Source organism: Pipra filicauda, unplaced genomic scaffold (genome assembly GCF_003945595.2).
Source record: "Pipra filicauda isolate LSUMZ 115617 unplaced genomic scaffold, ASM394559v2 scaffold388_size762695_pilon, whole genome shotgun sequence".
NCBI lineage: Eukaryota > Metazoa > Chordata > Aves > Passeriformes > Pipridae > Pipra > Pipra filicauda.
In genome coordinates, this window is record NW_024104518.1 from 669,209 (window position 1) to 682,162 (window position 12,954).

Genomic DNA, 12,954 nt, shown 5'->3' on the forward strand with positions numbered 1-12,954 from the left:
CACGGCCAGCAGGGGGCGCTGTTGGACCCGGAGGGGTGCAGTTATAACCACGGCCAGCAGGGGGCGCTGTTGGACCCGGAGGGGTGCAGTGTCTCCACGGCCAGCAGGGGGCGCTGTTGGACCCGGAGGGGTGCAGTGTCTCCACGGCCAGCAGGGGGCGCTGTTGGACCCGGAGGGGTGCAGTGTCTCCACGACCAGTAGGGGGCGCTCCGGAAGGCCCCACGAGGGCAATGGCGGATCCCAGTCATGGCGGCTGCTCCGAACCCCAGGGCGGGCCCCAGCCCTCGGCCACGGGGGCGGTGGTCGGCAAGGGACAGGGGTGCCAGTCCGTCCAGCTACGAGCAGGGAGACACCTCCCCCCTCGAAAAAAGGGAACCCCCCCACAAGGTACTGGCAGTCTTTGTGACAGCAGAGGTCGCGTGTGACGCCCCACCGCAAGCACCGCAGGGCTCTCCCCCGGGAACAAAGGCGGCTCCGTGGGTGTGGGCAGAGCAGGTCATGAGGGGTCGGAGGGGAAACTGGGACCTTCCTCAGGGCTTGAAGAAACCACTGATCTGACCAAAAAGATGAACTCGGAGCGCCCTTCCCCACATCGCTCCTGAGTCCGGCCAAAAGCAAAATCCCAGCCGCCGAGGGAAAGAGAAGAAAAAAAAGAAAAAAAAAATAACCAAAACAAACCTGAGCCCTCCCTTCCCCCAGCTGTAGTTACAAGGAGATGGGGTTTCCCTTACGCAATTTACCTAGTGTGTCGAGGTTATTTAGCGTTTCAATGAAGCAGTCGTTAGCCCCGGCCTCACCTAACAATAGCGTCTTACCTTGCTAGCAAGAAGATGTTGGTATGGGAAAATGCACTAGGAAAAAGCAAAAAGGTGTAGAACTATAAAAGTTGTGGATAAGCACAAAAGCTAATTTTCTCCCTATGACTTTTGAGCTTTTACAGGGAGATGGAGATGCTAAAGGAAAGCATCCAGGTGGTCCATAAAAGTCTAGGGTTGAATAATTTGCTCAAAAAGGTGATGGTCCCAAAGTTTAATACACCTTTCTCCCAGGCCAGGATGAACTTAGTCTGGAGACACTGATGACAAGTGCAATTAGGAGAGATTCCCTCATTCAACACTGTGAATGAAGAGTGTGAGGACCTTTCCTGTGGTAGTGCCTGGAAATGAAGACTCAGGCCTTGCTGTCACCTGTTCTGCCCCATGTCACTTCCCTCCCTATTCAGTCTGAAAACCCTTCTCTCACAGGAAGGCCAATAAAAAGTTTAGCTCTTTCACTTTTCCTTCCACAGATTGAGCTCCGGGCCTGAAGCACCTGGGTGCCATTTCCTAGTGTTATGGATGTAATCAGTGTCATGGAGTGTCTTTCCCTTAGGATTTCAGGGAGGGAGCACTGCACAAGTGTATCTCTGTGGAGGGTGGAAGTTATGAGCTGACGCAAACTGTTTCTACATCTTGGGCAATGGTTGTCCTTCCCCAAACCTCCAAAGCATTTCAGTCTGCTCTAAGAAAGAGAAACTGAGGTGGGGCAGTGTGAGAAATATCTCTAATTAAAATTTAGAAGATGGCCAAATACAGTGAAACAAAGAGCTTTGTAAACAGCGCGCTGGGTGCACGAACTGGTGACCACCCTTTCGTACCCTTTTGGTTACATTAGCTGTTAAGTATTCAGTAGGTGTAAGGTATTTTACCTTAAAAGGTAATTTTTTGAACTCAGGAGGGGGTGTTATCCTCCCTCCTGATTGATTGATGACGTACTCCTATGTACAGAGGGGTCTCTCTGCACTCAAAGGCCAGCCACGTGGCCAGGGTATATTTTCCATTTTTATATATTTTTTCCCTACCCCGGCCATGACATTTCCTTGGTGTCAGACCCAGATGGGGCCTTTCACCTTACAGTCTCCACAAGGTGCCTAAAACTCCTGGAATTAAATGAAAGAGAGGAAATAAATCTCACCACCCCCTGCTTTTTACTAAAATCAATTTGCTTATAATAAAACCAGATTATTTATTTCTCATAGGCAGCAAGCACTGGCTTTTCTAAGCTGCTGCAGCAGAACCTGGTGAGGATCTGAGAAGAGCACTCAGCTCCAATCTTGCAGAAGACTATAATGGGGTTAATAATTTCAGAATTAGGCAGCTGTGGGTCACTGGGGCTGCCCTTTCAGCCTTTCCAATGGTCAACAGGGAGAAAGCAGAGCCTGGTATTTCTCCAGGCCATGTAGACTAATTAAGTTCCATCAGATGAATCACCCTTGGGAGCCTGTTGGAGGGAAGAACCCAAAACCTCTTTCTGGATAAACAATACATTTGTTGGTGGCTGAAGTAAGCTGAGCTATGGGTATTTCATCACAGTCATGATTCACCTCTCCAAAATGTGAGGTCCTCAGTGCCCTTCTTTCCTCCTTCTACACCCCAAGGAGTGTAAGAGGGCACATTCCCTATGTCATTTGTCTCTCTGAGAAAGGTGATTCCTATGTCTCCCCATGGACTTCCAAGGGAAGAGGTGGGTTTGAGTGCAGAGACATTTTTGCTGTGCCTGCTCCAGACAGCAGAGGTGAATATTCAAGGGAGAAGAGCATTTAGTTTCAGAGATGTAAACTCTAATGGAATTAAAAAGTTAAAGCTAAAACCAAGTTTGACATTAATCACCTGAAAACATTTCTGCTACAGCTAGAATAAATTAGGCATCAGTCATGTATCTGGTGGGCAAAGTGTTGCTATTGCCACTAGCTGAAATAAATTCAAGATAAAAGATGTCTAGAAAAAGTCTGACAAGCCCTCAGCTGCTGTCCTGCTAACCTAGAACTCTGTGCTCTTCCAAGACCAATGGCAGCACCTTATTTTGTGTATTAAAATATACAGCTATGGGGACGTCCTTTCCTGTCCCTCCTGGTGGATCATAGATGGTCCCTGGAAGGAAGGATCATAGGCCCAAGAGAAATAAAGGCTATGTCACACCTTTTGGCTTACAGAAGATTCACTGTTTATTGGGAAGTGAAGCAGAGACTTTGCTAACATGGAGTGACACCCACGAATTCAGGACCCAGAGGCAGAGGGAGTAAATTGCATGACTGGTTTGTTAATCAAAAGCTCCTGAAGTTCCACCTCCAAGATACTGATAGTTTTCAAATCAGTCTCATGTCACTTGAGCTCTTTTAAGCCTTATGATGGGCTGAGTCTGATGAAGATGAGAGTTTTACTTCCAAAATGATTGGTTTACATGGCAAAGGAAAGATATGGGAGTTTCTGACACAACCTGGACTTTTGGGGGAAAGCAAAGAGGTCAGCAACTGACATGCAGCAGGAGTCCTTCATTGTGAGCCTCTGCAATGGTACATGCTGTTGATACCACTAAACACTGATTCTTTGCTAGTGTGCAAAGCACTCTCTTGTCAAACAGAAACTATAATCATAAAATAATTTAGTTTGGAAAAGATCATTGAGTCCAACTGTTAAACCAGCACTTCTAAGTCCACAACTAGGTCCAACCATGTCCCTAAGCACCACCTTTGTGGGACCCAGTAGCTATTTTGCCAAAGTCTAATTCAGGAAGGACAGGGCTTCCTTCCCACTGCCACCTCCACTGAGACTAAACACTTGGAGGGGCTGAATTGGAGTTTTTCTCTTGAGGAGCTCAGCATGGTACACGTTCAGCCCAAATAGTATAATATATAAGCAGCGAGAATTAATCTACAATGTAAGACCCCAGCTGGTAGCAAAAGTGGTATCCCAGCACAGTGTGTGAATTTGGGTTATACTTTCTGCAGGTGCTGTTGGTCAGTATCAAGGCATATGTGAACTCAGAGCCTGAAGATATTTGGCTTTACACTGCTCCCAAGGAGGTTGTTGGCTGCCTCCAGACACTTGTCCAGCTGAGACACTGCAATCAGGGAGAGACAGAGGCTTTAGATGTCTCAGGCAGGGGGGAAGAGTCCACAGATAGAAGGAGCAAGGGGACACAGGACTTCTTCACGTGCCTGCAGGAAATCACGGCCCTGCGAAGGAATGAGGCAGATCCCACCGGACAGAGAGGGGAATCAGCAGGAAAAGGATGATCAAGACTCACCAGCTTGGCTGCACAGCCAGGTCACGGCCTTGGCCTCCAGAAGTTCACAGTAGTCTTGGTAACATTTGTCGGGTCTGTGCAGCCAGGTCACAGCCAGCACTGTGGCCCAAATGCTTGGTTCCATGACCTGTAGGAAAACAATGGACTGCCATGCACTGCCAATATCTCGCCTGTCCCCTCACTGCTTCCCCTCATCCATTGTAGCTTATGGTTTCTGATCCCTTCATTCATCCCTTGGGATGCCAGTGTTGCCACCAGCCAAGGTTTTTCCACTGCCCCACTGTCCCACTGTCACCATAAGAAGTTCCCCCATTACCTCACCAGGCATCTTTCTCTTGATTTCAGCTTCATCGACCTCCAGCACAGAGGCCAATCCTGAGCTGAGGGCCCAGGAGCCATCTTCACTCTGCAGTGCTGCCAGCTTCTGGCACTCAGCAAAGGCTTCAGTGGACCATGGCCCAAAAATTGGAGAGCGCAACACATATGCTGTAGGATCCACATATTTGAGAGAAGAAATAGATGGTGGTAGTGGTTTATGTTCTGTGGGAGAAGATGTGAACAGGAGTATTGGGAAAATCACAGGAAGCTGGCCCCACTCTACTCCCCTGTGCAGTGCCCCGGGGCATTATCTCTGCTCCCCTTTGGGCGGCTTCCTGCTGCCCAAAGTCCCCCCTACATGTCTCCAAAGCAGTCCAATCCATAGCCCCTTCTGGACACCCTTAAGTCATCCCCAACCTTGACCACTGCCTCTTCTTGCATTCCTGCCCAGCTATGTCCCAATACCTACCTCTCTTGATACACCCCAACACATTTTGTTCAAACGTGTGTGTGGTTCAGCACCATCCCTTCCCCCTCCCTGGGTGTTCCTGAGCTGGGCCTTGTATTTACTGAAGGACATTCAGATACGAGGGTAACTAAGGGAAGATTAAAGGCAAAACTCATCGGTTTCCACACCATGAACAAGGCATGGCACCATAACCCTCCTGTAAGACAGTGGATTATCCCTACATCTCCCATCTGGGTCAAGGCCCCATACCTTTTGAGCAAGCCCCCCGGTTGGGCAGGGCAGCAATGCCACAGGTGAGCCGACGGAGGACACGCCATGACTCACGCACTGCTGTCAGCCAGCCAGGTGGGACCCAGATGGTCACCGGATAGCAGGAAGAGTCCTTACACGAGCCAGGAAGCTCAACAAGCTGGCAGGGGATGTGTGACTGGCAGGGTGCCAACAGTGCCAGAGGCCCTTGGGGGTAAAGAGGAAAAGGGACTGAATTAATCACATGGGAAAGAAGCACCTGGTGGTGATGGGCCCTGCCCCAGGAACCTGGGAATGCCCTGTGGCTGAGGTTCCAGCTCCAGTGGAATGAGGACATCCCATGGAGCTGCCCCACCAGCTCTTTTCTGCTGGTGACTTTCCTTACCTCGGTACCAGGTTACCCTCTGTGATGTACGAATGCCCACATAGCTGGTAAAGGGGCAGATGATCCCTGAAGCGAGGCTGATCTCCACCGCACGATGCCTGGGTTCATCCCCTGACCCACTCGCAGCCTCAAGAAACAATCTCTGCAGTAAGGACCTCACAGCCAGACGATGCCCAGCCAGCCTGGGAACAGAGTGGGGTGAAGCCTGAGCACCTGAATCATCTCTGTACTGAGGAAAGAGAGAGAGCTTGGACACTTGGGTTCCCTCTCCTCAGGGCTGAGGATGGACAGAGGGAAAACCTGGATGCCTGGGTCCTTGTCTGTCTGGAGGGAAGTGGTGCCCAGGTGCCTGGGTCCTATCCCTGTGGGGTCAAAGGGAAGGAGGGCATGCTTGGACACCTGGGTTCTCTGAAGGTTTGGGATGGTGTGTGGAAGGTGGAAATGCACAAGTTATCTGTGCCCCCTCTCAGTTGGAGTCCATATTAGAAATGAGGGGAATGCATCTTCCCTGAGGATAGGTTCTCACCGTCCATCTCCCTGTGAGCACAGTGGGAATTCAATCGTGTGAGTGACATCCTCGCCCTCCAGGCTGCACTGCAAAGTCATGACTCCCTTGGCCACCGTTGTATCCTGGAAACACATGGGAAGCTACTGGAGGTTACTGGGGACACAAGATGGTTACTAGGGGATATTGGGAAATTACTTAAAGATTACTGGTGGTTACTGGGAGGTTACTGGGAGATAGCTGAGGGTGACTGTTGTCCCAACTCTCACCTGTGCCTGTCCATGGATCTGGGCATAGAGAAGACTGTGTTGACCCTGAAAGATAGATTGAGGAGTACCCCCCAGCACTTCAACCTCCAGGCCACGTGGCAGGGTCCAGCTCAGAGAGACTACTTCAGCTGCTGGCTTGAGGGCTCTCTTCAGGCACTGCAACACCTGGGGACAGAGGGCAGAACACCATAGTTTGCAGCAACTTGGATCCCAGTGTAAGGGTTCCGTGGGGGACAGTAGAATGTGTGGAGTAGCCTGCACCACTTGGATTTGCTGGACACAGCCAGATCTGTTGGTTATAGTGGTGCAGAAGCCCAGACCCCCAGGTTGTCCATGGGCTACAGTCAGGGGCAGTCTGTGTGCCCAGGTTCCCAGGGCAGCTGGGTCTCAATTGTTGTGTGTGGGTAGTTCACGTGCTGGGGTGATTGGAAGTCAGCATGTCTGTGGAATAGAGGGGAACCTGCTAGGGCTCTTGGGTTCCTACCACAGCTGTCATACTGTTGTTGGAGGAGACATAGGTAACTTCACCCCCTGTCTCCCTGGCCAGGGCTACAGCCAGGGCAGCGCTGTCCTCAGAGAAGCAGAAGGAGAAACACCTATGGGGAAAGTAGGGAAAGATGTCAGAAGTGAGAGCCAGAGGTGGGTGCAAGTATGCTGGGATACACAGGCTGGAGTTAAAGCTGGGGGAAGAAAGCTGGGGTGCAGAACAAAGGAGCAGGAAGAAGAGCAGGGAGTGAGGGAGTGGGTTGGAGCTGAGGTTAGACAGGGAGCTGGCAGAGGAGAGCTGAGGTTTGGCGTAGAACTGGGATCAATCTCATGGGGCTGGAGCAGAGCTTGGGGGCACATTGGGGTAGACAAGCCCTGTGCCTCAGTCTCCCTGCTCACTCTGGGAAGAATGCCTTGGTTGTGAGAGTAGTAAGAAAAGACTCCCTCATGGGGTCTTGGCACTGGAGAGCTGAGTTGACTGAGAAGGGTCTTTGGGACACTGAAGGAGCCCAAGGATTGGAACAGACACTGATGCACAGGGACCCTCACTGGGGATGGAAATGACTGGACAACCAAAGGGGAACTGGAGGACTCAGGACAGAGAATCCCCATTACCGGTGGCTGTTGCGATGATGACAGACCTCAGCTGCGATGGCTTCTTTGTCAGAGGGTAGCCCAGTCATGAAGATGAAGAGCTGAGAGACAGGGAACATGAGTAGTGGGGTCCTCCACAGGGACCCCAAAATGGAGAAAGCAAGCCCTTAAACTGGAGAGAGAGGGGCCAAGGAGAGAGATGCCCTGTACAAAAACTACCCCAGGGAGAGCTATTCACTGAGGGACAGAAATACTCAAAATTATAGACCCACTTCTCCATTCCCTGACATACACCAGTATATTTCTGGTGGGTCCTTTCACCCACACTACGGTGTCCTCTCTCTCCCCAGGACACCTGCCCCGCCTCCCCTCCATGTTCCTGACCCAGACCTGGCGTGCATGCCCACGGGGGCGGGGGGTACTGTAGACTGAGCGGAGGGTTTCAAGCAGGTTGGTGTCACCCAGACTGGAGCCGGTGGAAGGAATGCGCCACAGGGCATTGGTCAGGTTGTCCTGAGTATATTCAACACTTTGCCTGCAGGAAGCACAGCGTGTTTGGAGCTCCATGCCCTCCCTAGTTCTCCCTGAGACTCTGTCCTGTAGCACTTCCCACAGCTATGCCCCAGGTTCCTCTGCAAGTCCCTACCCCACACTAGTTCTTAAAGAAACCTTGTTTCATAATTCCTACAGGACTGCTCAGCAGAACCGCAAGAGGTTCTATTCCATAAAGCCAAGATCCCATCCCAGAATCCAGCCTTGCCCTACAAGTAGTCAGTCATGCCATCCAGCCCATACCCACTAGCCAATTTCAGAGCATGTACACCTGCTCTCCAGCATCTAACTCTGCCCGATAGTGCCCATTTCAGTGCCACAGCACCCAACCATGCCCCACAGTATCCAGCCATACCCACAAGGACCCTTTCCAGCCCCACAGCACCCGGTCTGCCCCATGTTTGCTCACGGGTAGATGCCCACAGACGCTGCTTCATAGCAGTAGATGTTGAAGTAGCAGCCCAGAGGCAGGCTTTTGAGGAGGAAGAGCAGGGAGTCCTGTGGAAAGACACAGTAGGCAGGTCTTGGGACGCACTTGTGGGGGGTATGGATACCTTTGACCGTAGACTCATCCTCCTAAAGTCTCTGGATTCCCCTGGAGGACCCAAGACAGTGTCCTGAACTCCCCTGGGCACCCAAGAAACTTCAGGACCATTTCAGGTCCCACCAGCCCCTACTCACATCTCTGTCCCTCTCTAAATGCCTGCTCTGGCTGTCAACCTGCTCCTCCACCCTGGTCCCTGCTCTGCAAGGGTACCTGGGCATGCTCAAGAAAAGTGGTGTCCAGGAGGAAGATGAACTCTCCAGACTGGCGTTGCCCAGGCACTGGCTCAGGAATGCTGGGTGCCAGTGTCACCAACACCATGGGATCACCAAGCAGGGAGCCTGGAGGAGATGGGAATGAGATAAAAGCCATATGGGAACCCTCCTCTTCATCCTGGTTCTGACGCTCATTGTGTTTTCAGCTTCCCCCATCCCAGAGGCTGTGATGCCCCATACTGGTACCTCAATACACTGCTGCACTGTCCACAAATTGCACAGCCCATATGTTTCAACCCAGTGACTCCAACAGAGCTGACCAGTGAGCTCTAACATAAAACTTCCTGCACACATCCTGCTGTATCTGATACCTCACCACAGTTTCTCCAGCATTCCACACTGACAACCCAGGACCTGAATGATTCCATGTGAATTGCCTTCCATTCCCAAACCAGTGTCCAATGATTTCTTATCCCCAGAATCCCCAGTGTCTCACTGTGTCACTATGCCTTCTGCCAGAGCTGCCCTTATATTCCCTCTCCACCTGCACTCACCTGGAGGGGCCTCAGGGTTTCCCTTCTCCACCACAGCACTGACTGCACTGGGATTTCCAAAATACACCAGCAGCTCCAAATCATGTTGTCCTGGGGGGCTGCCAGCCAGTGAGACCTGAAGAACATGTGTGGTCAAACACAGGAGGGACCAGACCCAACTTTGGACCAGGAGCACAGGCACTGATCCCAGTTTCTCATCACATCCCTTGTTTCTCAGTGTTGACGTACATCCCCAGCTACTCCTGGGATCCTTATACTCAGGAGAGCAAACCTGTGCAGTGCTGTGGTCCTGGGCAGTGTAGATCAAAGGGGTGAGGGAGCAGTTGGCCTGGACATTGGCTACTCCACGGGGTGACTGCAGGCTAGCGGTGAGCAGCAGGCTGTAGGGGAGGTGGTTACTGTGACAGTTCCAGGCTGCAAGGAGAAACATGGTACTAGGTAGGGCCCAGGCTGTCCCTGCAGGAGTGAGCAGGTGGACAGCATTTGGCATCCATATATATGTCATATGGAGAGAATTGGGGGTTATCAATGAGGTACTTAGAGGGGTCCATGAGTCTGTTTATGGGAAATGTGTGTGGGAGGTATGGATCCCCTCCTGGGGTACAAGGAAAGTTATGTGGATCTGTCTGGAGGCTGCACGGGGGGAAAATGTGGGTCCTCTACAGATGTAAAGTGAAGTTGCATCAAGTCTGTTCATAAATACATGGGGACCCTGTGGCCCTTTCATGTGGTGTGTGGCTGAGGTGGCAGGTTCCTTGTAGGATCGCTCACCGTAGAGTTGTGTGTAGGGGTGCAGTGTGTGTGGCAGCACAAACCGGGCTGCTCCGTCTGGCTCCCGTGACAGCTCCTGGACATAGCGTAGTGTCACGACCAGCTCCCTGCCAGGGGACAGTGTGCCCAGGAAGCAGGCAAACACCTTGCCTGGATACCTAGACTGATCCTGAAGGTATTCCAGATTCTCCCAGCTCCCTGTAGCCTCATGAAGCTGCTGGGCCTGGGTGGGAAGGGGAAGGACAGAAAGCTGATCACCAGGCAGACCATGGGTTGCTCCTCCCACACCCCTGTGGTGGTTTGCCCATTCATCCCTGGATGCTGGTACCTCATCCTGCAGCATGGCCTGGACCTTGGCATCCTCACTGCAGGCCTGGAAGGAGTACATGGACATTTGTGGGCCCAGGGGGAAGACAAAGAGGACTTCTGTGGAGATGGGACTCTTGTTCTGGTACGTGAGTTCTGAGGCCACATCAGCCACATAATCCTGGATAGCAACATCTACCACAGCACTACACAGAGGTACTGAGCAGAGGGGCATGTAGAGCCACTTCCCCAGCAAAAAGGATCCTGTTGCTGTAGAGAGACATGCAAACTTTCCATCAGGCACACATGAAGGACACAAAGAGGTGCTTGGGACTGTTTCAAATATTTGACTGCTCCCACCCTGGAGACCAAGACCAGGTGACCAATGTTAGCAAGGGTATAGTGTGAGCCTGGCACAGAACAGTGTTTGCCTCCCATCCTCTCAGGTTCCCTTTTCCTCCAGGTCTCTGTTTCCCATCCATTTCCTGTGGAAATGCTCTTGATTGTTCCCATCCTAGTTTCACTCTGGGAAGATCCAGTCCAGCTATTTCCCTCTAAGGCTGCCCAACCTCCTCCTTTCTTTGTTCCACTTTGGGAGCACCCCACATCCCCCAGACATCCCTGTCTGATCCCCAGCTCACTGTCATGGGTGTAGGATTTTCCTAGAAGTCCAAAGCTTTGATGCCACATTTCCGGGGACCTGCAGAGAAGGAAGGTCTTATGTAAGAGGAGAGATCCACACCAGGCAGCCCCTATTTGGTGATCCCTTGTCATTTGCCCATTCCTACACACATAGGGAGAAGCCTCAACCCACTGTGCACAGCCAGAGAAAACCCAGAGATTCAGATATGCCTGTTCATTAGCACTGGGATGTCACCAGGAGTGTCTCTGCAATGCAGAGTTCAGCAGCACATCCCCACCATGGGAGAATCTTGAAGAATCACAGAATTATCAATGGTTTAAGATTGTTCAAGCCCCCTGCCATGGGCAGAGAAACCTTCCACCAGACCAGGTTGCTCCAAGCCCCCTCCAACCTAGCCTTGAACATTTCCAGGGATGGGGCATCCACAGCTTCTCTGGGCAACCTGTGCCGGGGCCTCACCACCCTCTGGGTAAAGAATTTCCTCCTAGTATCTAACATAATCTCCCCTCTTCTACATGAAAATCATTCTCCCTTGTCCTACCAGTATCTGCCCATGTAAAAGTTGCACATCATTGTTTTTCTAAGCTCCCTTTAAATACTGAAAGGCCACAACAAGGTCTTCCAAGTGCCTTCTCCAGGCTAAAAGTCCCCAGCTCTCTGTCTGTCTCCAGAGCAGAGGTACTCCAGCACTCTGAGTATCTTCATTACCTCCTCTGGACCCTCTTCAAGAGGTGTGCTGGACCCTCTTCAAGACTTCTTGTGCTGAGGACCCCAGACCTGTACACAGTGCTCCAGGTGGGGTCTCATGAGGGGAGAGCAGAAGGGGACAGTCCCCTCCCTTGACCTGATGGCCACATCTCTTTTGATGTAGCCCAGGATGCAGTTGGCTTTCTGAACTGCCAGCACACATTGCTAGCTCATGTCCAGCTTTTCATTCACCAGAGAAATGAGAGATAGCAAGGGGAGAAGGTGTGAAAGAAAGACTGGATAGGTGGATGGACGGGGGGATGGATGGAAGGGACTGGCAGTTAAGGCTAATTTTAGGACAGATGGATGTATGGGCGGACAATCAGAGAGACATAAGAATTTTTGTTGAAATGGATGGATGGGCAGGTACCCATCACAAACAGTTTTGTGTGAATGCAGCTGCACTAGGAATAGCTATTTTGAGGATATGTTCATGGAGTAGTTTGTGAGAGCAGGTTGAAAGTCCAGATAATAATGGGAATATGATGGAGAGAGAAATGAGGCCAGGTTCAGGTATTCCATGATTGCAGAGCAATTCCCTGAAAGGCAGTGGAGGGAAGGTGTGATGTCTGGCTGTCTTCAGGCCAATGCCAGAAGGTGAAAGGGAATGCCCTCCATCCCAAACCCTTCCAAATGTCTCTGGTTCAGACACATTTGCCTCAATTTCCCCAGTTTCTGCTCTCGGATGTCAGGTGGAAGCACCAGAAATATCCCTACCCTGCCATCATGCTGACAGGGTGGACAGCCAGAGCAAATATGGTATAAGTCCTGGGGGGAACAGGGGTGAGGGATGGTCAGGGGGATGGACTGATGAGGCACCAGCTCCCCAGTAAACAGGGACAATGCACAGAGAACAGGATCAGAATAATGAAGTGAAGCACAATCAAGCAGACACTCACCAGAACCAAGGCCAGAGCCAGCAGGGAGCGACTGACGGAGGGAGAGATGGAAGAGGAAGGGAGAGAGAGATGGAAAGACAGAGCGAGAGGTGTCCGGGCAGACAGGGAGATGCAGTGCTACGTCAGCTGAGGGGCGACTGTGATGGAGAGAGGCGGGGGCAGCCAGACGGACGGACGGGCCGGCGGGGAGGCAGGGCCGGGGGCGGAGACAGAGCGCTGCAAACCTTCTCCGAGCAGCTGGCGCTGAGTTCCGTGCGGGCTGTGGGGATCCTGGATATCCGGGAGCCTGGGAGGTTGTGGGATGGGGAAGGGTGAGGGGCCATGCCCGGTGGAGGGGATCTGACCGGGTCCCTGGATCCTCCTCCCCGCTGTGCTGCGGGTCG

At 51.9% G+C, this 12,954-nt stretch overlaps 1 protein-coding gene and 1 long non-coding RNA gene across 18 annotated transcripts; one reads left to right on the top strand and one right to left on the bottom strand.

The window, feature by feature from the left end:
* Window positions 1–206: 206 nt before the first annotated feature.
* Window positions 207–1,273, top strand: LOC113989790. The gene is made up of 2 exons (XR_003541395.2): window positions 207–387; window positions 1,050–1,273. It is a non-coding gene; the product is annotated as an uncharacterized LOC113989790 (long non-coding RNA).
* A 1,685-nt stretch (window positions 1,274–2,958) lies between these two features.
* LOC113989788 (von Willebrand factor A domain-containing protein 5A-like) lies at window positions 2,959–12,735 on the bottom strand. 17 transcript variants are annotated; one of them, XM_039384983.1, is made up of 19 exons: window positions 12,572–12,628; window positions 11,634–11,702; window positions 10,924–10,982; window positions 10,305–10,552; window positions 9,977–10,199; window positions 9,477–9,619; window positions 9,206–9,320; window positions 8,650–8,777; window positions 8,302–8,390; window positions 7,731–7,875; window positions 7,362–7,441; window positions 6,745–6,856; window positions 6,261–6,425; window positions 6,013–6,116; window positions 5,487–5,668; window positions 5,102–5,308; window positions 4,382–4,605; window positions 4,066–4,192; window positions 2,959–3,879 (listed from the first exon to the last, which is right to left on the bottom strand). In XM_039384983.1, exons 3-19 carry the CDS (start codon window positions 10,970–10,972, stop codon window positions 3,800–3,802), a joined length of 2,421 nt encoding a protein of 806 aa, XP_039240917.1. In that variant the 5' UTR covers window positions 10,973–10,982; window positions 11,634–11,702; window positions 12,572–12,628; the 3' UTR covers window positions 2,959–3,799. The 17 variants fall into 17 exon arrangements, with proteins under 17 accessions (XP_039240917.1, XP_039240903.1, XP_039240902.1 ...); XM_039384969.1 differs by having other exon boundaries at window positions 9,206–9,619; window positions 9,977–10,552; window positions 12,572–12,731; XM_039384968.1 differs by having other exon boundaries at window positions 9,206–9,619; window positions 9,977–10,552; window positions 11,634–11,852; window positions 12,572–12,731.
* Window positions 12,736–12,954: the final 219 nt, after the last annotated feature.

Bases quoted from the DNA above. Each gene is read 5' to 3' on its own strand.
- LOC113989788 (XM_039384970.1), bottom strand. From the start codon at position 10,972: ATGTGGCATCAAAGCTTTGGACTTCTAGGAAAATCCTACACCCATGAC. The intron at 10,553-10,923 runs GTGAGCTGGGGA...GTCTCTCTACAG, and splicing joins AAAATCCTACACCCATGACA to CAACAGGATCCTTTTTGCTG. The intron at 3,880-4,065 runs GTGAGTCTTGAT...CCCTGATTGCAG, and splicing joins CTGGCTGTGCAGCCAAGCTG to TGTCTCAGCTGGACAAGTGT.